Here is a 25002-nt window from a genome sequence, read left to right on the forward strand (position 1 = left end):
GTGCAATCAGAACATTGCGTGTGTTGAAGTTGTTTTAACGCAAACCAAAGATGCCTTTTAAAAAACAAGTTTACATCCTATTCTTATGCAAGCCAGTGCTGTGTGTGAGGTAATTTAAGGTGGTTCTGACAAGTGTCGTCGGCATCTTCATATCCGGTCACATGGGCAGCAAGCCACTCCCATCCGGTCACATGGGCAGCAAGCCACTCCCACAGAGTAGATTCAAACAATTTTTGAAACCCACCAGACTTACAACCATAATGGAGCCTGCTAATTTAGTTGTAAATTGTGATGGTAAAGTGGGCCATTGTGTGATCAACCTGATTTCACCTTTTTTTTTCTTTTTTGCAGCAATCATTAAGCAAATCCATTGTTAACCGTGGTGCATTGTCAAAAAATGGAAGTAAAAATGATTTGACAAAATTGTAGTCACATAACTGGTACAGTTGCATATAAAGCCATAAATATGGGGCTGGTTGCCAAACACTCAAATTGCAGTCATGGGATTGCAGGAAGGGCGGCCTTCAGAACCAGATTAATAGTAGCAATAGCAGTTAGACTTATATCCCGCTTCATAGGGCTTTCAGCCCTCTCTAAGCGGTTTACAGAGTCAGCATATTGCCCCCAACAACAATCCGGGTCCTCATTTTACCCACCTCGGAAGGATGGAAGGCTGAGTCAACCCTGAGCCCGTGAGATTTGAACTGCTGATAACAGTCAGCTGAAGTGGCCTGCAGTACTGCACCCTAACCACTGCGCCACCTCGGCTCAGTGGTTAGTGGTAGTGGTAGTTTTCGTAGGGGTCTGTTGTAACTTTGAATGGGCGCTAAGTGACTGATCTTAAGTTGAGGACTACCTGTACTGTATTTTGATATACTGATACTTTTTTATTGGATAAGAACAAGAGCACAGATTAACTTAAGCACAAGCAAGGCCTTCTTTCTCAGTACAGAATTCCATCCCTTATTCAAGGAAAAAAGCTTGAGTTCAGCAAAACCAAATGTTGAGCACATTTGGAGAAAACACTCATGTTTTAATAAAACTATGGAAAAAAATAATAATAATGGAGTAACAACACAGTTTTTTTGCCAGAGCAACTATCCTGTAGTAATTTCTTCCCCTTTACATCACCAATTCAAACTTTATTTTAGGTCAATATATGCAAGGGGTTATAAGACATCATGATTAACATGTCTTATAATACAGCCTAGTTAGCTCTATTTTTCAAGAGTGTATAAAAAGACCAGCTAGTGCAGAAGGCAGAAAATTAAACTGCTGATCATGTAATGATACCAGAATTACTCTTGGGTGTATTGAAACACATGCACAGCTAATTTTCCAGGTGCCATTCAAAGGGTGTTTTTAACTTCTTAAACCTAATATGGTTTAGGCTTGGATAATCTAAGAGATTACCTCTCTCTGGGCCTTAAAGATCAGCAAAGACCTCACAAAATGCCTGCGATTAAAATCCATTCATCAGGCACGTAGGACAGGCTATTCCTGTGATGGCGAACTTACGGCACTCGGGCCCAAAGGACGCGGAACCATGTTGCCTGGCATACGCAGCGTCACCCTCTTCCGGGTTTCTGGTGCGCACATGCCCCTGGCCAGCTCCTCCTCTTTGTTGCAGCCCAGACAAGCACTTGCTTGCATGTGAAGGACACGCACGCGCAAAGTGGTGCCGAAAATGTTCCAGGCTTTGAAACATTATTGCAGATTTTACACTTGCCTTTTTTCCTCCGGCTTATGAGAAAAGAATCAAGATTTTCCTCTTCAATCAGCCTTTTGAGCTGGCTGGAGATTATTTGTATAAACATATTTTATGTGAATAAATTGTTGGGGTTTTTATTTATTTATTTATTTAGCCTACCAATCAGCTTCAAAATACCAGGATAGAAAATCAGCATGTACAAACAAAGAAATATTAGGTTATAAATACATCACTTTTTTCTGATGGAAGACTTCTATAATATGTTGTGTTCCTGAGAAGTTCACTTTATTATAAAACAAAATATTTTCAGCTAAACACCAACCCAGTTGCAAAGGCAACTTTGTCGTTTTTTTATATGAAATTTTTAAGTAGATCCCTTTAAGACAGCATTTCTTACACAGTGAATTATGTAAGTTTTGAGAAACTGAAATAAGTCAGTTTAATATTCCTGCTACTCTGTATTGGGATAAAGTATTGTACACATAACAGCAACTTTAAAAATTATTCAATAATTGGCCTTTATATTATTAATTCAAGGTTTCATTATGTAAATACACTTAGCAGTAGATCCTACTGAAATTGAGACAGCATATTTACGTGCATTCTACCTTAAGTCTTAATTCAAATATGTCCTCCACAACAATCGTGTACATTTTGAAAAATAAAATACATACAAAATACTTTTCAGTTTGCAAATAACATTTTACAATTGAATAATAATATATAATACATGTTATTTTAACAAGTCTAGATTGTCAGTTTCAATGTAACAAATTAAATATATTTAGCATTTGGAAAAGCATAGTTTTAAGAGTGACTTCTGTTAGCTAAAGCAAGAGTTCTTATATATTGAAGAAATCACTAAAAATATGAACTTGAAATATCACATACATTTTAGGCCATCATGTATTTTATGACATTCAAAATATGACTGTAGGCCAGATAATGCTATCAATGCTATGCTACAGAATTAGGTTTGAAGAATAAATTCTGGCAGTTATTACCAGATTTTAAGCAATTCCTTTAGGAATTAAAAGAGAATTCTGGAGTTATTCAGCTCTGGTTACCAAGTGAAGGCACTACAGTTAAGTTGACTAATTCTGTGATCAAATTCAAATAAAAAAATTAAGGGAAAAAGCAAAGCTACAAAGTTACTCAGACCTCCTGGAAATTATTTCTGAAATACCGCCAGAATGCTTTTTTAGAGAGTTACAAGTAATAATTATTTAAATGCTTATTTTCTGTTACATAATGCTATCTGGCATTCTTCTCAGGGGAGAATCCTTCCTGAATATCATTCACTCATTTCCCAGTTGCAAGGCCAAAATTTGCATGTAAATTCCTAGAAAACTTTCACCTCAAGTAAATGGCTCCACAGATGCATTAAGTTTCTATTTTCCAAACACTTCTGCAAATAAGTTCCCTCTTTTCAGAATCAACAGTAACAGTTGATATATGTATATAACTATATCTATGCAATACATGATAACCTGTAAGCTCTTGGAATCAGGACCAATGCATAGCACAGATGAATATCTTTCTTTCCCACCTAGAAGTTACATAGTCATAAGCAGAGACAAGATCAAAGAAAAATGGTTTAACACCTTCAGTTGTACATTCATATGAATCATACACAGAGTAATCCTAGTCCTGCAAAATCTAAAATAAAACTGAACCTTAGGTTCAGTACACCACTTTTCTACAAAGTAATAGTTGGTTGTGACTATGACTTCATTCTCTGCAATCAAAAGAAATAAAGGTATAAGTCAACCAATTAAGATACAAGTCAACCCAAATCAAAGATAAATTAGTTCAGCTTTAGTTTCTCTGATTACAGTTGTCCAATGCAGTGGAAAATTCATCATCTACTATTTTTTTTTATTGCTTAACTCAATGTTATAGAAGTACCACATCTTAAAAGCCACTTTTTATAATTTATTGCCCTATTTAAATTAGCCATGATTGTCCAATGGCTAATACCTTTATTTTTAACAGTTTTTCAGGAGATACGATCAAAGGGACTGCAAACCAATTTCTGTTCATTTCAGTAAGAGTATACAAATTTTTAGTTTTGGCAAGGTAACTTTATAGAGAGAATACTTCGTAATGTAAGCAAAACAAAAAAATCCTGCCTCAGAGGCACTACTTTTGAAGAATATGTTCTAAATAAATGTATTTATTTTCTATATTTTCCCCTTAAGAGATAATAAACTACAGGCTCTCGTGTGTTTCCAGAATTGTTATTCTATTAGTAGAATATGCTGTGTCCTGGAGGCAAAGAAATAAAGGATATAAATAGTCACGGTATGCATATGCGAGGCAGGAAAGTACTTCTACCGATGCCCTCCGTACTTGGCTACCCAGTCAGTTCTTCCATGCACAGGTTGCGCTGGTGGTGGGTGAGTTAAAATGTTCATGCCTTTTGTGGCGGGGCTGTAAGTAGGTCCTGGCAATTGGGCACGAGAAGCTTTGGTTTTCCAAGCATATTCTGAAAACAAAATTTATTATTTATTTATTAATTAATTAATAGAATTTATATGCCGCCCAATCCCGAAGGACTCCGGGCGGCTTACAAAAAGAAGAGAAAGAAAGAAATTATAAAAAAGACAGATTTAAAAGCACAACACATGCATTCATTCTAATCGGGGCTGGACCTCAACAGTGAGGTCAACAGCCCCAGGCCTGCCAGAATAGCCAGGTCTTAACAGCTTTCCTGAAGGCCATGAGAGTGGGTAAGGTCCGGATCTCTGGGGGTAGCTCATTCCAAAGAGTTGGAGCAGCCACAGAGAAGGCTCTCCTCCGGGGAGCCGCCAGCCGACATTGTCTGGCTGACGGCATCTGAAGGAGGCCCAATCTGTGGGATCTCACCGGCCGCTGGGAGGTATGTGGCAGTAGGCGGTCTCGCAGGTACGCTGGCCCTAAGCTATGTAGGGCTTTAAAGGTAATAAACAACACCTTGAATTGCATCCAGAGACCAATTGGTAGCCAGTGCAGCTCGCGGAGGATAGGTGTAATGTGGGTGTACCTCGGTACACCCAATATCGCTCGCGCAGCCACATTCTGGACTAGCTGCAGTCCCCGAACGCTTTTCAAGGGTAGCCCCACGTAGAGCGCGTTGCAATAATCTAGCCTTGAGGCTAGATTACAAAACCAATGCAAGCAAATCCACTGACTGTACATCCTGCTAATACTTATTTCCCTCTTAAACAGAATCGAGCTAAAATTGATAGTATACACTTCCAAGTAAGGAACTCTATACAATAGATAAAACTATGCTATGTTCCAAAAGGGTTAGAACATACTGATAAGAAAGGAAAAGAAATGTGTTTATTGTTGAAGAATGTTATTGTTTTTACAGTCACAGTAATCCTTTGTTACTATAGCTGTAACAGATTATGGAGCTCAGAAAGACAGCCAAACAGAAACAAGGGATAAAGATTCTATATACTGATTCTATATACTGACCAGCGGCAGAAACTTCAGAAATAGCAGCATGATCAGGAATTAAATATATAATATGCTTTCAAACACAGATGTGTGACAGAAAAAGTGGTAAAAGTCATCTGTTAATGACGCAGATGTCCAGAGAAAAACTTATATGTATGAACAAAGAGTTTGAATTGTATTCTGATTGCATTTCGGAAAATCAGTCTTAAGAATTCATTTTGTATTTCAAAATGATGATCATTAGTACACCATGGAGATTATTGAAGTGCTGAGCCACTAATGGGTTTATTTTATAAATTCAACAGTACAGAAATGGGTGTTCTTTACATAAAACGTCAGTTGACTACTTCACTTGGAATGGGGGAATTAAGTTCTATTAAGTTTCCTTCAATATGCATAGTAAACTTAATGTGTTTTTTCCGATTTACCAAAGCAATAGCAATAGCAGTTCGACTTATATACCGCTTCATAGGGCTTTCAGCCCTCTCTAAGCGGTTTACAGAGTCAGCATATCGCCCCCAACAATCCGGGTCCTCATTTTACCCACCTCGGAAGGATGGAAGGCTGAGTCAACCCTGAGCCGGTGAGATTTGAACAGCCGAACTGCAGAATTGCAGAACTGCAGTCAGCTGAAGTAGCCTGCAGTGCTGCATTTAACCACTGCGCCACCTCGGCTCCGAGGTGAGTAAAAAAGGTCAGGTCTTGTTATCTCACATTGCTGTTCCAAGGTTCCCTACCTCAAGACTGCTCTGCCTACACCCTTGGTCCATGTTCTCTTGCTAAAAATCCACTTCCACAGCCCTTATATCCAGGTGGAGGTAACGAGCCACCTGCAACAGCGAGTCAGTAAAAGACAGATTTTTTCTAACAAAATTGTCACTTTCTAAAACATAGGGGTTTCGGCTTGGGTTTTGACCTGCACCTTATTCCTTTGATATTTAAGGTGTTTTTTTTTCCCCCAAGATAGAAAAAAAAAATCCAATTAAATTCATACTATCCAGAACAGAAGAACATAAAATAGTTTAGGGATGAAATGGTGCAGGCACTACAGCAAATAGGCAAGACTATAGTGAGAATTCCAGCCTTGTTCGTTGACTCTAACTGAACTGCTATGTCTGCCCATCTATCTTCTGTCTCGTTAGTTTTAATAGAAGGAATTTTTAGAAAACGGAGCTAAAGTTTAAATATACCTATAGTTGTAGATTCTCCGGTATTTGCTCTGCCTGCTTTTTGCTCAGAAGTAAATCAAACATTGTGCAGGGACGGTCGTGAGCCTTGGTTTCTGCTATAAAGCAGAATGAGTCCCGGGCGCGGAGTGTGCTGAGCTGCAGGGTGGCTCACACCTTCCACACCCCAGAATTATCTCCTGGGGGGGGGGGTGTTACTGGAGCTCTTCCCAAGCTCAGCAGCTCTCCCACTTCCTCTTCACCCGAGGAAAGGGTTATCAATCTGTCAGACGGCTGATATATGCTGTCCAGACAGTGTAACGCGATCTCGGGGCTGGAGCTTCTCAAAAGAGCCGCTCTTCAGGCTGCACGGAGCCACCGGAAGTCCTATGTCTGCCCATCTAATAAGGGTCAATTAATTGTCATGCAACTCTAAACCAAATATTGTATTATTCATGAATCACAGAGTAACAAATTTACTAAAACACAACTTAATACAATGTAATGTACAATGCAATGTATGTCTGCCATATTAACATTTGGGATATATTTAAGAGGGAGCATTGGAAGTATTTTGGAATTTGCCAGTAGCAAAATAAATGATTGCTATATTTATCCGAAAAGAAAGATGAGCCCTCCCAATGAAGAGCAGTCAGGAAAAAAATATTACAATACAGACAAAGGTTGTAGCAATAGCAATAGCAGTTAGACTTATATACCGCTTCATAGGGCTTTCAGCCCTCTCTAAGCGGTTTACCGAGTCAGCATATTGCCCCCAACAACAATCCGGGTCCTCATTTTACCCACCTCGGAAGGATGGAAGGCTGAGTCAACCTTGAACCGGTGAGATTTGAACAGCCGAACTGCAGAACTGCAGTCAGCTGAAGTAGCCTGCAGTGCTGCATTTAACCACTGCGCCACCTCAGCTCATTGTACAATATCCACTTTCCCCCAGCTAGTTAATCCTAGCTAAAATATCCCCCTTTCTGAATAAATGCATGCATGTAATGCACTATGGTGTGTGTGTATTGCTAAATGTATGCATTTATATTTCCTAAGGGGCCACATTTAATAAAGGAAATAAAACTGAGCTCCAAATTTAACAAAATAGGCCTGTTTGTGATGCTCATTTTTTCATACAATGGTTCCCAGTCAGCAGAAGTTCGTTCACAGATGTATTTTAACTGGATGCTAAAGACAGGTCAAAATGAAAGCGGGTTTTTTTCTATGGATTTGGAAAGAAACAAATCTTGTTCTGGAAAGGGAAGGTTAATTAAATTTTGGATGATGATGATGATGGCTGATAGGAGTCTCCAATTAAACCTTGTTTAACATAAATTTAATTTAATATATTATATCCCGAGTATAACTCAGCAAATCTACCTACCTAGACACCAACCCAAATCCTTTCCAAAGAGCATAACAGATGAAGAAATTAAAGCTATGTAACTTCGTTTATTTCAACACAATGTAAGTAAGATCATTTTGTACCTGCAACTGATGGACCAAGAGGTGCCAATTGTATCCTCTGACCTGCTGAACCAACCTCTTTTTTGTGAAATGAAGGGATATATCCTCCAGGAGCATTGTAAGCAGCACCAATAAAGCCAGTATTTCCTACAGATTGATGAACAAAATTAAAATTCACGAGGGAGCTAGATAGCAAAACCATCCTTACAAATATCTTGAGTGAACAAGTAAATAAATAAATAAATATTATAGTGCTATTCATAAAGAGGACTCTCTATGGTACTCTTTACTCATATATAATTAATTGGGTAATATATACACATTATGTAGTATGTAATTTTCTCAAGAAAGCTTTACAACAAGAAGACATGTGCAGATTGTCCTTTTTTGCATGGAGATGGTCCTCCGGTTTCTAAACTGGTGCCTTAACCAAAAGACCAAATTGGTCCTCAAAACCTTAAGTTATCATAAGATGGAATATTAATCAATCAATGAAATAAGGAAAAGTCCCTGACATAAAACATAAGGTTCAAAATTCTTCACCCTGAGTTAAGTTTTCCTCCTACCATAGGTGGAGCATAGAAAGCCAATTATAGCATAGTTTTAAAAAATTCTATCTCCATTCTTCCAGTGTTGGCTCCCATTATTATGTCTTACCAAACATCGTTAGCATATGAAGATAAGCTTTTGGCAGATTCCTGCAAACAGGATTTTTGTTGTGCTAATCCAATCAAACTGATTTAATCAGATAATCCTTGACTTACACCATTTGTTTAGTGACAGTTTGAAATTATGACAGAGCTGAAAAAACCCAGTCCTCACATTTATGATGGTCTTCAGACTTACGACTTTTGTACCACCCCAATCTAGATGGCGATACTAAAAAGCAGAGACATCACCCTGCCAACAAAAATGTGTGTAGTCAAGGCTATGGTTTCCCCAGTTGCAATGTATGGCTGTGAAAGTTGGACGATAGGAAAGATTGAGCGCTAAAGAATTGAGGCCTTTGAACTATGGTGCTGGAGAAGACTCCTGCGAGTCCCTTGGACTGCAAGGTGATCAAACCAGTCAGTCCTAGAGGAGATCAACCCTGACAGCTCTTTAGAAGGCCAGATCCTGAAAATGACATTTAAATACTTCGATCACCTAATCAGAAGGAAGGACCCACTGGAGAAGAGCCTAATGCTGGGAAAGATGGAGGGCAAAAGAAGAAGGGGACGACAGAGAATGAGGTGGCTGGATGGAGTCACCAAAGCAGTAGGCATGAGCTTAAATGGACTCCAGAGGATGGTAGAGGACAAGAAGGCCTAGAGGAATGTTGTCCCTGGGGTAGCGATGGGTCAGACACGACTTCGCAATTAACAATAACCACCCCTATGGTCACATGATCACAATTCAGATGCTTGACAACCAGCTTGCATTTACAACCCATTATAGTGCCTTGCTGTTCTGTAATCACAATTTTCAACCTTCCCAGCTGGTTTCCAACAAGTAAACTCAATGGGGAAAGCAAAATTTGCTTAATGATGGTGTGATAGACTTAAAAATCATGGTGATTTGTTTAATAAAAAATCGTAAATTACATTTTTCAGTGCCCTTGTAACTTTGAACGGTCATTAAATGAACTGGTGCCGTCGGCCCTACCTAGATCGGGGGGCCCTCACAACAGTCACTCGAGCCCTTGTGATCTCCAGACTGGAATACTGCAATGGGCTCTACATGGGGCTGCCCCTGAAGTGCATCCGGCGACTACAGCTAGTCCAAAATGCAGCCGCGCGAGTGATAGTGGGCGCACCTCGGTTCGCCCACGTTACACCTGTCCTCCGTGAGCTGCACTGGCTACCTGTTGGTCTCCGGGTGCGCTTCAGGATACTAATGACCACCTTTAAAGCACTCCATGGTAGTGGATCTGGGTACTTGAGAGACCGCCTTCTGCCGATTACCTCCCTAAACCGACCAATTAGATCGCACAGACTAGGCCTCCTCCGAATTCCATCAGCCGGTCAATGCCGACTGGCGTCCACACGGAGGAGAGCCTTCTCTGCTGCTGCCCCGACCCTATGGAACGAGCTCCCCATGGAGATCCGCACCCTCACCACGATCCAGACCTTCCGCGCAGCCCTCAAGATCTGGCTCTCCCAGCAGGCCTGGGAATAGGTTTCCAATCACCCGCCCGAGTGTTTGATTGCTGAATGAAAGTTGTGTTTTATCATTTTTCTTTTGTTCACTAATTGTTTGTTTTGACCTTGCACTTCCCCTCCCCTGTGGTTGTAAGCCGCCCTGAGTCCCCTCAGGGAAAAGGGCGGCATATAAATCCCAATAAACCTCTAAACCTCTAAACTGTTGTAAGTCGAGGATTACCTGCATCTTTTTTTCTGCATAGCACATGACAGCAAACCAGCAAGAAATAAATGTCTTCATTAAAAGCTTACAAGTCTTTCTTTACAATTAAATCCAAATGTCCTGTACATTACTCATAACAATATGATCCTCTGCACCATTCACAAGTTTGATGCAATTCATCTTTCAAAGTCATAAACCTTACTGGAATGTAGCAGCCCAAGTGGAAGCAGAAATGATACTCCATTCCAAGAACTAAAATTCTCCATAATTAAAATATATTGCAGGAATGGACACCAATAATAAAACTACCTGATGTATTGTACTTAATGCAAAACAGTATGATTAAAATATCATAATGCTTATGTAAAAGAAACCTTTTTTCACAAGGAAGATTTTCTATGTACATAAAACTGCTAAACTGAAGGAATGTTAAAGTATTATAGATTTTGTAACCTGAGAAGTTAATTGTCATTATGCTTTGTTAAAAACAGAACAGATCTGAAAGGAAATAAATCATGTTATAGGTAAATGCCATTCGTTACCTTTGGGATCCTCTAATTTTTCATTCACTCTTTCTTTGCATGAGAGTTTTTCAATTGGTTTAATTAATTTTTCTTCTTCAGAGAAGGCAATAAAACAGATGAAAGACAAGGATGAAAATAAATGGTTTAGAAAAACAGAACTGGATGAAATGAATGGAAGAATAAGAATGAGAAGTAATAAAAAGGAACAAATCTGAAAATGAAGTGTAAACAAGCTTTGCAGATTAGTAATTTCCTACCTACAGACCAGATCTATTTTAAAAACAGCAACGCTAGACCCATATTTTATTATAATTCCAAATAAGATACATGCATTTTAGATTAGTAGAAATAGAAATAACTATTATGAGAAGGTATTACTTTTAATAATCCAGAAAAAAGACTATTATAGAATTTTGAAATGGGTTTGTGATTCAAAAAGAGTGCTTCAAGATTTTGGAGGAATGTGAACACGGAACCCGTCCACATCTTATTAAAGAAACATTATCAAAGTCTAGAACCATGCAATGGCTGCTGAGGAGCTTCTGATGCAGTTGTGTGATCCCAGGATACCTGCGAGACCCCCTACTGACACCGGTAGCCTCCCATCATCCAGTGCGATCCCACAGAGTTGGCCTCCTCAAGGTGCCGTCGGCCAGACAGTGTCGGCTAGCGACCCCCAGGGGGAGAGCTTCTCTGTGGGAGCCCCTTCCCTCTGGAATGAGCTGCCCCCGGAGCTTCGTATAATCCCCGACCTCCGGTCCTTCCGACGCGCCCTACAAAGTTGGCTTTTTCAGCAAGCCAGCCTGGCCTGAACAAAATAAAATAAATGATTGATTATTGTTAATTTTAATCAAAAAATTTTTAAATGTTATTGTTAATCTTAATTGGGTTTGTTTTTTGGATATTCTATCTAATTTTTTTAAAACTTCTGTAATATGTGTTCTTTTTTTTAATGTTGCTAGCCGCCCTGAGTCCTTGGGAGAAGGGCGGCATATAAATCCAATAAACCAACCAACCAACCCGAAATGACTTGCTTAAATGCCAAAGGGGCAGGTGCTCTGTTCACATTATTTGCTGCTCTGAAGAACCTTTCCTAAGTCAGATCAAGAATTGAGATGGGCAACTGTTTAAATAAATAACCCTATCAGAATATATAATTTACCCCAAGAGTGACGAATTCTGTCCGACTCCCAAATTCTTTGCAATGTTATGCAAAGACTATGAATTCAGTTTTTGTACTGTACAATTTTTGAACGCAGAAATCTTCCAGCCGTAGCCTTTTATTTTAAGTCATCCAGAAATTGATGGCCTCTCCTTAGCCCCCCCATGAGCATTCATTAAAAAATATAACAATATTAGGTGGTACTATCCAATACTTCATTGTGAAGCATTCCCGGCTTTTGTGGAATGAAGGGAAAGAAAGAAAGAACAGTAAAGTAGGAATTGAGATGGTGTATCAAGAAGACAGAAAGGAATGGAAGGAAAGTTAGGTGGGAATATTGTTTTGAGCTCTTTACACCTGCTGTTGTTCTGTGGGAGTGATGATATATAGCAATGATGGCGAACCTATGGCACGTGTGCCACAGGTGGCATGCAGAGCCATTTGTCAGGGCACACGAGGCGCTGCCCTGTCAGCTGGCCAGTGCGTTCACCCTTTTTAAAAGCCATTTTTCGCCCTCCCCAGGCTCCAGAGGCTTTATAGGAGGCTGGGGAGGGCGAAAAGAGCCTCCCCACACCCCCCCCCCGGAGGCTTCATGAGCGTCCCTGAAGCCTCCGGAGTACAAAAAAACGGCCCTACGGGCAAACCGGAACTTCAGGAACGGGCTTCCTGTTTGCTCAGAGAGTCATTTTGATTGCTCCAGAGGCTTCAGGGAAGGCTTCTGAAGGTCCCTGAAGCCTCAAAACGACCCTCTGAGAAAACCGGAAGTGACTTCCACTTTGCTCGGAGAGTTGTTTTAACTGCTCTGGAGGCTTCAGCGAAGCCTCCGGAGGGCTTCCGGGGGGGGCGGGGGCGGGGGAGGCTGTTGTTGCCCTCCCCAGGCTCCTATAAAGCCTCTGGAGCCTGGGGAGGGCGAAAAAAGCATGCAAAAATTGGGGAGCTCCTGTAGTGCGCGCATGCGCACTGGGGTGTGTGTCACACATTGCATTATGGGTGCAGCACGCCCGCACACGATCCCCCCCTGCACTCCCCCCACTTATGGCACGCGAGCCAAAAAAGGTTCGCCATCGCTGATATATAGATTTGGTTTAATGAGATATTGATAGTCTCTGGTCCATTTTAGGCAGCAGCTAGAGGGTTTTAATCAACTAATTAAGGTCATAAAGTTGAGCTTCTTAAAACTTGCCCTTAGCACCTTTTAGGTAAGTATTATGCTGGGGAGAAGGAAGAGATGGCCTGTTTAAGCAATCTCTCTGCCTTGCCAGGGAGACAAACATGTGTCAGGCACACGGAACCCACATTAACTGCTGAATGCAACAGCAGGAACCAGTGAACTTCACAGCATCTCCCTCTTTCTGTCACATGGCTTGCTTAAAGACTATGTCACTTAGTGTACATGTCACCCGAACCAATTGCAATCAGTCACTAAACGAGGACTGCCTATATGAATGTAGTGCGTTTTAATTTGGAAACGTCTACATTCTTCTCTAACCTGGTTTCAAACCAATGAAAGAAGTATGGAAATAAATTTGTTACATGAACATGGTATATCAGCAATTTTCATTGGCTAGAAAAGAAAAATCCTTCCAGGCTGTGCTCAACATTACATGTAATATACACTCTTCTTGACTACAGTAAAATGAAATTGGTAATGTGGGGGTGGGAGTGGGGGGAATAACAGTGTCACAACTATGACTTAAATCCAGTTAATCTATTTATGCCATCTAGCAAGAGTTACACAGCCTAATTATCTAAACACATAAGTGGTGGGTTCCGGCTCCCATCACAACTGGTATGCTGCAACGGGGCCGGGCATCCACCTTGGGCACACGCACTGCACATGCATGCGCACCCACCGCCCTGTGATGCCCCAGTTGCTCGATGGAGGTCGCACAGGCACCGTACACTGTGCGTGCGTGCAGAAATGGCCCGGTTGCCTTAAAAGCAGGTAAGGAATGAGGGCGGGCAGGTGGGCCCACCAAACACCATTCCAGTACGGTGGCCGCTGCTCCCAGCTCCAACCGGTACACCCGTACCGGGCTGTACCGCCCGGAACCTACCACTGATTCTCTCTCTTACTTATACCCATTTGGACACATCACACCTTCATGTGGGAGAAATAATATCTTGTGAACCTCAATATCTATTTTTTTTTACTACTGAAAAGCTGAAATGTCATCAAATATAGAAACAACCTCTGGTTGCATATATGTTGTGATCATCTTTATGTGAAATCAAACACCTATTCAAAACTGGGAAAGGACATTATGCATGAAAATAATTATGGAAATAACAATAAATTTTATAAAATATATTAAAAACAATATAGGATGTGTAATACTACAATACTTTAATTACCTGCATTAACCTGATTGAAAGAGAGCCCTCCAATTGGTGCTATTGATTTTGAAAACAAAGGATTGTTGCAAGTACCATGGATTCTTTCTTTAGTGGCCGCTCCTGAGGAAACATTCTTAGGATTTACACCTTTAAAAAAATCATCATGCTAAAGGTTAATATCTATCAATCGCTCAGGAAGTCGCAATATAATAGCTTCATCAATACTTTTTTTCCAGTTCTGAATCTAAAATTAGTTTCAATAGGAAATTGAAACTGATTTTAGATTCAGAATTGAAAAAAGGTAATCCTTAAAGAAAGTCATAAATAATTTAAGTTACAGGTAGTCCTTGCTTAATGACTCTAATTGAGGCTAGAATTTCTGCCACTAAGTGAAGCAGTCATTAGGCAAAACATATGACCACATTGCTTAGCAACAGCAATTCTGGTAGTTTCAGCTGTGATCATTAGGCAATCGTTAGATGAAATCCTCATGCTTCTCTTATACTGTACGAACTGCCAGCTTCATCTTGCTGCCTTCTTCCCAGCCATTACTATAGCATACAAACAAACTTCCAAAACAACTTAGGTAAATCAAAAAATCTGGTAGCCCAAGAAGAAAAAACAGGAGTCATCTATAACAGCAGCTCCTAACAATTTGGGCATCAGGGATCGGTTCCATGGAGAGGTTTTTCTGCAGACTGAAGTGGATGTGGTTTGTGTGCTGCCTGCATCTCGTAGATGAGGCTTTGCTTGTTTGCACAGCCCAGTTTCTGGCATGCCACGGCCCAGTGCCGGTCCACCGACTGGGGGTTGCAGACCCTTGATCTATAATATACAGTTTAACTACTGTTAGCAGTCACTATGTAAGACAGGCAGGCAGAAGACTAGTAGAGCATGAACTCCAATTAGTAGTCAGAAAACACAATGAGGACTCCTTAATAGCACAACACGTTGACAGCCTCAATTTCAACTAGGAAACTGAGCAAAAATACCTGGCACTCATAGACAATCAGCCACCAATAGATACCTAGAGATAAATTGTATTTGAAAGAGACAATAACAAAAGCTGAGAAGACGACAAAAAGACCAAAACATATCCTCTCCAGGAGCCTACACCCAGAGAAGCAAGGATAACATCAGACAAACCACCAAGCAGAAAGCAATTCCCTAATCAGGGAACTTCCAAGTAGAAAACCACATTCTCCCTGGCAAGGCAAGTTACTGTATATAAACAGGGAGCAAACACCACCAACAAACATCAAAAGAAACCACCAAGCTCAGAGAGCACCTAGCACTCCACTTCGAACTGGAATGCGATGCATATGATTGGGGTATGGAGGCTTGGAACTCTGCCGATTCTTATGAAAAGTCTTCAAACTTTTCAATGAAACTTAAAAAGAAAATGGAAAACAAACCGTGACCCGACAAATCTGCGCCGATGAAACCGCACCGCGACGAAAAAAGCAACATAGTGGGGACGCGAAAACAAGGTTAGGGGTTAGGGTTATAACGTTGTTTTCGCAGCGCGGAATGTTGTTTGTTTCGTCGTGGCACGGTTTCGTCGGCGCGCATTTGTCGAGCGCGCATTTGTCGGTGAACCAAACAAACCACCTCCTGAAGGGACTGATCTCAATTACTGTTAGTTCAGGGGCTAGCTGCTTCCTCAGCCCCCATAAACACAAACATACCAGAACATGTTCACACAGTTCAGATTTTAATCCGAAAAAGACAAGAGAAGATAACTTCACAGACCCTAGATTGCAGATGAAATTATGAAAATCTAGGCCAGTTACTTGTTGTGGCCCAGCAGGAGCCGTTGGAGCTGCCGCCAGACTCTGACAGCGAGGGGTCTTATGAGTTGGCCTTGGAGGAGGTGGAGGACCCTGGACAGGGCGTTGACTCTGAGCAGGGCGCGGAGAGACTGGTTGGCCAACAGGTGGCGGCAGAGCATTGGATCAAAGGGAATGTTCATGAAAACATTTGGGAGTTGTATCAGGATGCATGCAGACGCAGGTCTTCTCAGCGTAAAGGACAACGGAGTAACTACAGGAGGTGATTACGAACAGCTGATGCTGACCAAAATCCCCTCCTGCTGATAAAAGAGACTGCTGGTGCCACGCCCTGGTTGCAGAAGTCAACGTTCCGTTCTCGTGATTGTTCTCGTCCGCGTTCACAAACTGGGAGAAGCCAACGTGAATAAGTGGTTTGAGATAAGAGAAGCCGGGTTTGCATTTTGGTGTGAGTTATAGGACTTTCTGCCAAACTTATCTTTGTTTATTTGGGCTTGCAGCCAACAAAAGCTTGGACTGATTAAAAGAAACCTTTTTAGTTACGTGGCTTTTGGCTTTCATTTCCGGACGGAGAAGGGGGATCAGAACAGTTACTACTGGCTTAAGTCTTGTCCTTACCCTGCTTCACCCAGCTCTGAAAGAGAAAATGAAAACAGCAAAGGCAAAAGTCCTACCTGAGAGAAAAAAAACTACTCTCCTGATGGGCTCCGTGACACCTGATTTTCTTGGGCTTTGTTATTTTTGACCGTTAATCATCTGGCCAGATCAGCTAACTGTTCGTTTATTATTTCAGTGTTCAGACATTTTAAAGTGGATTTTTTTTCATATTCGCTTTAGCAGTATATTGCATGGAATGAGATTACTGAATGAAACAACACTTAAGTAAAAAAAAGCAGCAAAAATGAAATAAACAAGCATATATGCACATCCACACACACACACACATTTCATTAACTCTGATAATGGGTTAAATAATTGCCTCTTACCAGGAACGTATCTTGATTGTTTCAAATAGTACTGTTTTGCCGAAGTAGTTGATATTCCAGAGTCGTTTCTCTTCAGAACTTTATTTTCTCCTGACCTGCCAGAGGTAGGAGACTTAGACTCGGGAACGCTGGAAATAAAGATAACGGAACATCACAAATGAATTCCTAGCCTAGAAAAACAAAGATTTCTTATGATCTTAGGACCCCTGTATTTTAATTCAGCAAAGAGTTGAATAGTACTTAGCCAGAAATGACATGTGGGGATAGGAAAATATATGAAAGCAAATCTTTTTCCAAACAAACTCATCATGATTTAAAAACACAGCGTTTTTACTGTGCCATACAGTAACAAACACGGATCCGTTCTAACCCTGTGGAGAATTATTGTGATGTATGTGAATATCACTATAGATAGCTATTGTGGCCCAGCAGGAGCCGTTAGAGCTGCCACCGACAGCGAGGGGCCCTATGAGTCAGCTCTGGAGGATGTGGAGGACTCTGGACAGGGTTCCGACTCCGAGCAGGGCGCAGAGAGGCTGGTTGGCCATCAGGAGGCGCCTGAGCAGGGAGGAGACAAGGGAGTGTGATCCTGATGTCATGCATTGGAGCAGTGGGGAAGAGCCAAGGGAGTTGTTCCTGAATGCCCGGCAACGAAGAGCTAATAGGCGTAAGGAACAGTTGTGCAGTTACAGGAGATAATTGCACTCAGCTGGTGGTCATTAGGCTCCTCTCAAGACTATAAAAGGAATGATTGTGCACACGTCCTTTTGCAGGAGTCAACGTATTCACTTGAGCTGGAGAACTCTTGGGGCTAGCTTGGCAGGCTGGACTGCTGCCAAGGTTAGTCTCTGCTGGATTGCTGCCAAGGCTTGGACTGTGCTGGATTGCTGCCAACGTCTTGTCTGTGCTGGCTTGCTGCCAAGGCTTGGACTGTGCTGGCTTGCTGCCAAGGTCCTGTCTGTGTATTAATAAATCCTTGTCTTTGTCTCGGCGTGCTTGGGTGTAGGATTAAGGGGGGGGGGGTCAGAACAGATAGCCCTTCACTTATATTCACAATTGGTCTTGGAATCTCAGTTGCTGAACAAAGCGATCATTAAGCCAGATGCCACATGACTGCTTCATCCAACAACTATAATCCAAGCTCTCCCTCTTGCAGTCATTAAACAGAGTGCCAGCCAAGGAAAAGGCTTGGGCCTCTCAGTCATAGTGGAACAAGAAGAGGATGTGGGTTTCCCAATATACCTGGGAGTCCAGGCCCTTTCTCCACGCCACCAGGGAGAAAGATCACGAGAACAACGGCATTTGCTAGTGTTTTTGCCTGGTTTGAGGCCTGTTCCTCCAGCGCATTTCCTCTTATTTTAAGTCTGTCATAAACAGTTGTCAAACAACTGGTTATAAATCGAGGACTACCTATATTTATATGCCCTTGGACTTTCCTGCTTTTGTTTAAGGTGCTGTCTTAATAAAAAGAGTAATCACTAATCCAGTGCCAATTCACCTGTCCCAGAGTTTAGCAGGGATTGCCAGCCACAACCATGCAGTTATGTCTTTAACAATGCTTATTTGTACTAAAAATTACGGGTCATTACACTGGTTCACACAATTGGTTACCTGAAAATATATTATGCATGAGTTGGTTTGCAACTGCACTGCCCCAGGAAAAAGCTGTTGGATATGTTTGTAATTAAACTATAGCTGACAATAGTTTTCTTAAAGCCACCATTATAAATATTTAGTCTTCAAAATGTCATAATATCTTTTTCAGTTTCCTCTGGAAACACAAAGCATTAATTACTGAAGGTCTACTTACAAATCTGTCCAGTTATCTTTGGATATGCCTAAATAATACCATTACTTCAGTGCAGTGTACTTTTCCAGATATAGTTATATATACACCATATTTTTCGGAGTATAAGACACACCGGAATATAAGACGCATCAAGGTTTTCAAGAGGGAAATTTTAAAAAAAGTAGGTAGGTAGATAAAAGGATAGAGAGGGAGAGAAATACAGTAGGCAGGCAGGGAGAGAGTGAGTAGGTAGGTAGGAAGGTAGATAGAGGGATGGAGAGAGAGAGAGAAATACAGTAGATAGGTAGGGAGAGAGAGGAGGGAGGGAGGTTAGTCCAAGAAAAACAAATTACCGAAGTGTAAATTATTATTGCAAGTCAGTTGCAAACCAGATCATCAATTATAGTTACATTTGAGGTGATAATTAATTATTTGCCCAAGTACCTTTGTAAAAATAAAAAAAGATGAAAGCAAATGTCTATAATTATTTTCATATTCTGGTTAAGTCTGTTTCTTAGCCTAACTACAGCCACTTTAAGAGGCTGGCATCATGTTTGCATTCCAGAAGGATTTCACAATCAATCCTACATGTTGGGAAAATATAAGCTACATAGAAAATAGCGTAAGATACAAATATTTAGCATTTATCAGGGCCTGATGGAGAGACTATATATATATTAATCACAAATAACCCCCCCCCACACACACACACAAAAAGTAATATCTTACCTAAAAAGTGATTCTTTTGTTTTCTTTTCATTTAACACCACAATGCTAGGCTTCTTAAAATAAGAAATTCCAAATTCTGTATCATCAAAATCATCCCAACTATCCAATGTCTTTAACATAGTTTGACCCCACCGGCGTCGATAATTTTTCATACCCATTGCACCATTTGAGGGTCCTATGGCTATGTGTTTCTGTTTTGATTACAAAAAAAAGAAGTTATTTCTGATATATTTTAGAAGTTTACATTACTATGTTGAACTGGAAAACCTGCAATATGTCTTGGGTGTGTGTTGGATGTGTGTGTGTGTGTGTGTGTGTGTGTGTGTTCGAAGGAGCTCTGAGTACAGAAATAAAATAAATTCTGTTTTCTTCTCATAGTAAAAAAATATAAAATACAATACTTTGCAAATACTAGAAGAGAGAATTATAATAAATGATTATAATCATACATGCCTGTGAAAGAATACAAATGCCAGGAACATTTGCTCCGGCCTAATTAACCTAGGATTGGATATGGAATGTATAGAAAAAAAAGAGCATAGCTACAAAAAGAGCATTAACAATAGGAAAAAAAGTATGTAAGAGAGATAAAGAGACGTAGTTAGAGGAAAAAAGAACAGGGAAAACATGTGGTATGCAGAAACAGCATAAACTACAGACGGAGAAGATTTTTTTTTAAAAAAAATGAGAAAAAGCAAGGAAAAAATTATAATAGTTCATGGAAGATAATGGAGGGGGAGTGCAGAAAACTGATTTATGAAGACAGGGTTAAAGAAATAATAAATAGTAACCCAAAATGTGCTTGAACATTAACATGTGATGAAATACTTTTGAATTCAGAGAATATATATGTAAAACTACCTCTCAAAGTGGTTTGAACCGAGCACTTCTGGAGCAATTATAGAACTTGGTCATAAGTTGTTTCTGAGTGCAACTTACTGATATTGAGTTTTTACTGATGGCTGGAAAGAATGTCTGAGGCTGTTGCTGTACTGACGGTTGCTGATTCACTGCATTCTGAGGCAGCTGGATTGACTGGAGGGGATGTTGGTTATTCTTGGGCAGACACTGTAGCTTATCAGTTACATCTAGCGAAGACTGAGATTCTGGCCCAGATACAGCTTCTAATTTTGGTATATGTTCAAGTTTGGGCAGAGATGGTTTCCGTTCTGTTAACTTGGGATATGGCTGTTTCTGATTGATGAATTGTGGAGGTGGTCCTAAAACCTGGCCCACTTGAAAGTAAGGAAACTTCAATGCCTAAGGAAAAAAAACAACACTAATAAGTATAAGGCAGCTAAAAGTATGCAACTAAAGGTCTCGCCAAATAGACGCTTGAAAAAATATATATAGAAGGTTGTTGTGGCCCGGCAGGGTTCCTATTTTTCTACTTGCATTTTTACATACTTTTGAGCTGCTAGGTTGGCAGAAGCTGGGACAAGTAACGGGAGCTTACTCCGTTATGCGGCGCTAGGGATTTGAAATGCCAAACTGCTGACCTTCTGATCGACAAACTCAGCATCTTAAGTCACTGAGCCACCGCATCTCTTTCTACTTCCATATAACTTGTTAAATATAATTCTTTTCCAGTTCATCATTCCTGCCCCCATTTGGCTGAATAATCAATAAGGAAAGACACAGACATAATTTTTTGAAAAGTATCAATTCATAGTCATTTCAACACCAAGAATGACAGATTCCTTGTCTGATTTGATTAACTTCCTGATTTGTCTAAAGCAGGATAGAAAACATGTAGCCTTCCATGTTGTTATATTTAATCAAACTTCAAATTGCAATATGTTTTATAGTTTATCTTATGAAATGATAGGTTTTCCTTCCTTTTTAAGATACTTGGTTAAAGAACATTGCAAAAGTATTCTGTGCAAGTGCTTCTAACAAAACCATTTTTGATTTTGATGAAGTGCTTGTAAATGACTCATGAGTTTATGAGGTTCGTTTTCTTTTGCAATAGCTTTTATTAATTGTATAAGCAAAATTGCCATATTGTTAATACCACAGCCCTGCATACCTGACTCGCTGTAGGTCGTTTCTTTGGATCCCAGTTTAACATTTCATTCATGAGAAACAATGCCTCACTGCTGGCATTTGGAATGAGAGTCTTTAGATTTATTGAAACACACTGAGGGAATCGAAAATTCATTGCAGCAGCAAGCTGGTAACCTTCTGGCCAATCACTCTGTAAAGTAGGATAATAAGAGTAGCCTTTAAAACTACAATAAGTCATTTTTATTATTGATTGTCGAATGCCTGCAACGATTATTTTTTGTTAATTTGTTTAACTAAAATCCAGACCGGTTCACAGGCAGTTCTCAAGTACAGATTGCAATTGCAACTGGCAACTCTTGTCACTTAAGTGACATGATCACAAAATGTAATGATATACGAGAATGACCTTGAGGGACAAGGGGAAAATATGTTGCTTAGGAAACTGTTGTGGCCCAGCAGGAGCCGTTGGAGCTGCCACCAGACTCCGACAGTGAGGGGCTCTCTTGAGTCGGCTCTGGAAGATGTGGAGGACCCTGGACAGGGTTCCGACTCCGAGCAGGGCGCAGAGAGGCTGGTTGGCCACCAGGAGGCGCCTGAGCCTTGGACCAGTGGGGAGGAGACAAGGGAGAGTGAGCTGGACGCCAGTAGTGAGTTGTTCCTGGATGCATGCCATCGAAGAGCTAATACGCGTCAGGAACATTTACGCAATTACAGGAGGTAATTGCACTCAGCTGGTGGTCATTAGGTTCCTCTCCAGACTATAAAAAGGCTACTTGTGCACATGCCTCTCTTTGCAGAAGTCAACACAGAATCGAATGTCGGAGAACTTTGTATGAGCTTGGCAGGCTGGATTGCTGCCTTATCTGTGTTTATTGCTGCCCAAGCTTGTCTGTTCCGGCTTGCTGCCAAGGACCTGTTTGTCTGTTAATTAAATGCTGTAATTTATCTCTGGCTCGGAGTGTGCTTTGGTGTGGAACGAGGGGGGGGGTCAGAACAGGAAACTATCAGGCAAAACATGGGCAAGCCCCAAGTGGCTTAACAGTTAGAGGAAGAAACTTAGGAAGGATCTGCCCTAATTGATCTGGTGGTTAAAAGTGATGGCAGGAGATCTGTACCTTCAGACTTCAAAAGTTATGTTAATGTAGCCTAACAATAAAATAGAATGAGTTAATTTAGTTGTGTTTCCTTTCTGGTTTACTTGAAAAGTCTGACATCAATCTTCCAAGTCTCAAGGTACACTTTTCCCACTTGTGGCTTCCTTCTGGCTTCCCCAATGACTCTGCTTGTTGGAAACTGGCGGCGTAGGTCACAAATGGTGATCCCAAGATCGTGGGATACTGCAACTGTCATATATGCCTTCTGATTGCCAAGTGCAACCACTTAACTGCCGGAATACTATGATACCAACTTCAAGGACCAGTTGTAAATCTTTTCCAGTGATGTCATTAACCCTGAATAGTCTCTGACTATTACCTTGTGTTATATACTGGAAAGTTAATTATAAAGAGTGATGATGTCAATCCCCACAATGAAAGAACGGCTGGACAAGTTACAGAGCTAGCACAGATGACAAAATTGATTGTTTTAATTAGAAAAAAGCATGTCTCCAGCTTTGTTTCTCCCTAGAAATTGCTTCTGAACCTGACTTGGAGTGGCTTCTCCTGGTGTGAGGGTGTTCAAAGGTGTACGACTGGCAGAAGAGCATGGCATGAGCTCACAGGGACATGGGGTGGTTGCTGTAAGGTGAGAGAGAGTATGTGAGTGGCGGGGGAGGTATGGCATGAGCAAAGTGTGGCTTGTGGTGGGTATGCATGGAGATGGAAGACTTACCTGAATAACTTAAAACAACTTTCCCTGCTGGTTTCCCCATTGACTTGCTTGTGCGAGCAGCAGAGAACATTGCAATTTGCAAACATACGACCATGGGGTGCTGAAACTACTATAAGTAAAAGCCAGGCCCCCAAGTGCTGAGATCATGATCACATGACCAGGGCTGCTGGGGCAGCCGAAACCTTAATAATCGATCTTAACCACCACTCCTTAAGCACCATAATTTCAAATGGTTGGTAAATGAGTGGTCATTAACCAAGAGCTACCTGTCATTTTAATTTTATTTGTACCAATTGTAATAATACGCATTTTCAAGATACTTTACCTTCTTTGGTGTTCCTAACACCTGGCAAATTTTGAAAATTTCATCAACTTCACTTGTTCCTGGAAAAAGTGGTCTGAGTGTATATAATTCAGCCATTATGCTACCAACAGCCCAAAGGTCAATAGGGGAACTATAAATAGAAGATCTCAATAAAACTTCAGGTGCGCGATACCTGAAAAAGATGAAAAGAAATAACTGATAACTAGTTAAGAGGCTTATAAGTGAAATCCCCATTAAAATTCACACTTACCATCTGGTAGAAACATAATCTGTGTATGGAGGCTGAGATCTTAGTTCTCTAGCCAATCCAAAATCAGCAATTTTAACAAGTTCTGGACCCATACAAAGAAGGTTTTCAGGTTTCATATCTCGATGAAAAAATCCTGTAAACATGAATGTAGAATAAATAGATAACAATGGAGTGGATTTCAAATTCTACTAATAATAGGATTCTTTATTTTAAACTACACGGATTGCCGTACAAATCTGCTTTTAAATTTTATTTTCAAACTGCACTAAATACAAACTTCAAAAATTTATCAATCAGGTATAACTGGGAGCTAACCTATTTCACTGATCTGGTACTAACAGGATCAAACTACATTTAAGTCACTGGGTCAACTGCATTTGATCCGGTTATCAAAACTTTAAAAGAGATGTTTGTTGATTTATAGAATGAAATTAAAAATAGTATATGTTTAATGAACTAAACAAATAACTACATCAGATTTTTTCATGATTAAAATACATTTAGCCTAAGCATTATTCAGCCTACATTTAATGTAAACTTCTTCATGCCCCTTTAAATATTGCCAAAATTGTTTCTTTTAAAAACATATCCTTCCCAGGCAACAATAATCTTTGAAATTTGTTCTCCCCTTTACAGTCTCAATTAAATCTTTCAATAATATCACAACTGGTATTAGAAATCAGGAATCTGATTCTTTGAAATAGATTACAGCAAGACCAATATAGGAGTAGCATAGATCTGATGACAAAAGGATCATAAAATATTATAATATAAAGAATAAAACTGAGAGAAAAATGTCAGGTAGCTAACATTTTAAGTTCTAACAAATCAAAAGTTTCTCATAATAAATTTATACTATTCCAAATCTATACACTCTGCTACTAAAGGAGTATCTTCTATAGATTTCTACAATACTGCACCTAGCTCTCTATCATTTCTCTTGGTGCAGAACAGTGTAAAATGTACTGCCAGCATTCTAATAAAACAAATGGACAGGAAAATTTGTACCCTCTAATAAAATTTAGGCAGCCAAACATTATGATATATACAAAGGCATAGAATACGTACTTTATTCAACTTAATACCATCTCTTGGACACTACACAGTACACACTATGAAATATGACAGCCCATTAA

General features: G+C 40.3%; 1 protein-coding gene across 1 annotated transcript in view; it reads right to left on the reverse strand.

Moving 5' to 3' along the window:
- Nucleotides 1-2244: 2244 nt before the first annotated feature.
- The window catches only part of MAK (male germ cell associated kinase), a 34961-nt gene continuing 12203 nt past the window's right edge, over nt 2245-25002 (reverse strand). The window contains exons 6-14 of the mRNA XM_032223274.1: nt 23867-23999; nt 23617-23788; nt 21484-21651; nt 20394-20714; nt 19455-19645; nt 16937-17064; nt 14179-14307; nt 7816-7941; nt 2245-4199 (exon numbers count right to left, since the gene is read on the reverse strand). Coding sequence (XP_032079165.1) covers nt 4045-4199; nt 7816-7941; nt 14179-14307; nt 16937-17064; nt 19455-19645; nt 20394-20714; nt 21484-21651; nt 23617-23788; nt 23867-23999 — 1523 coding nt within the window. The 3' untranslated portion in view covers nt 2245-4044. The remainder of the gene's footprint in view (nt 4200-7815; nt 7942-14178; nt 14308-16936; nt 17065-19454; nt 19646-20393; nt 20715-21483; nt 21652-23616; nt 23789-23866; nt 24000-25002) is intronic.

This window comes from Thamnophis elegans, chromosome 8, assembly GCF_009769535.1.
Source record: "Thamnophis elegans isolate rThaEle1 chromosome 8, rThaEle1.pri, whole genome shotgun sequence".
NCBI lineage: Eukaryota > Metazoa > Chordata > Lepidosauria > Squamata > Colubridae > Thamnophis > Thamnophis elegans.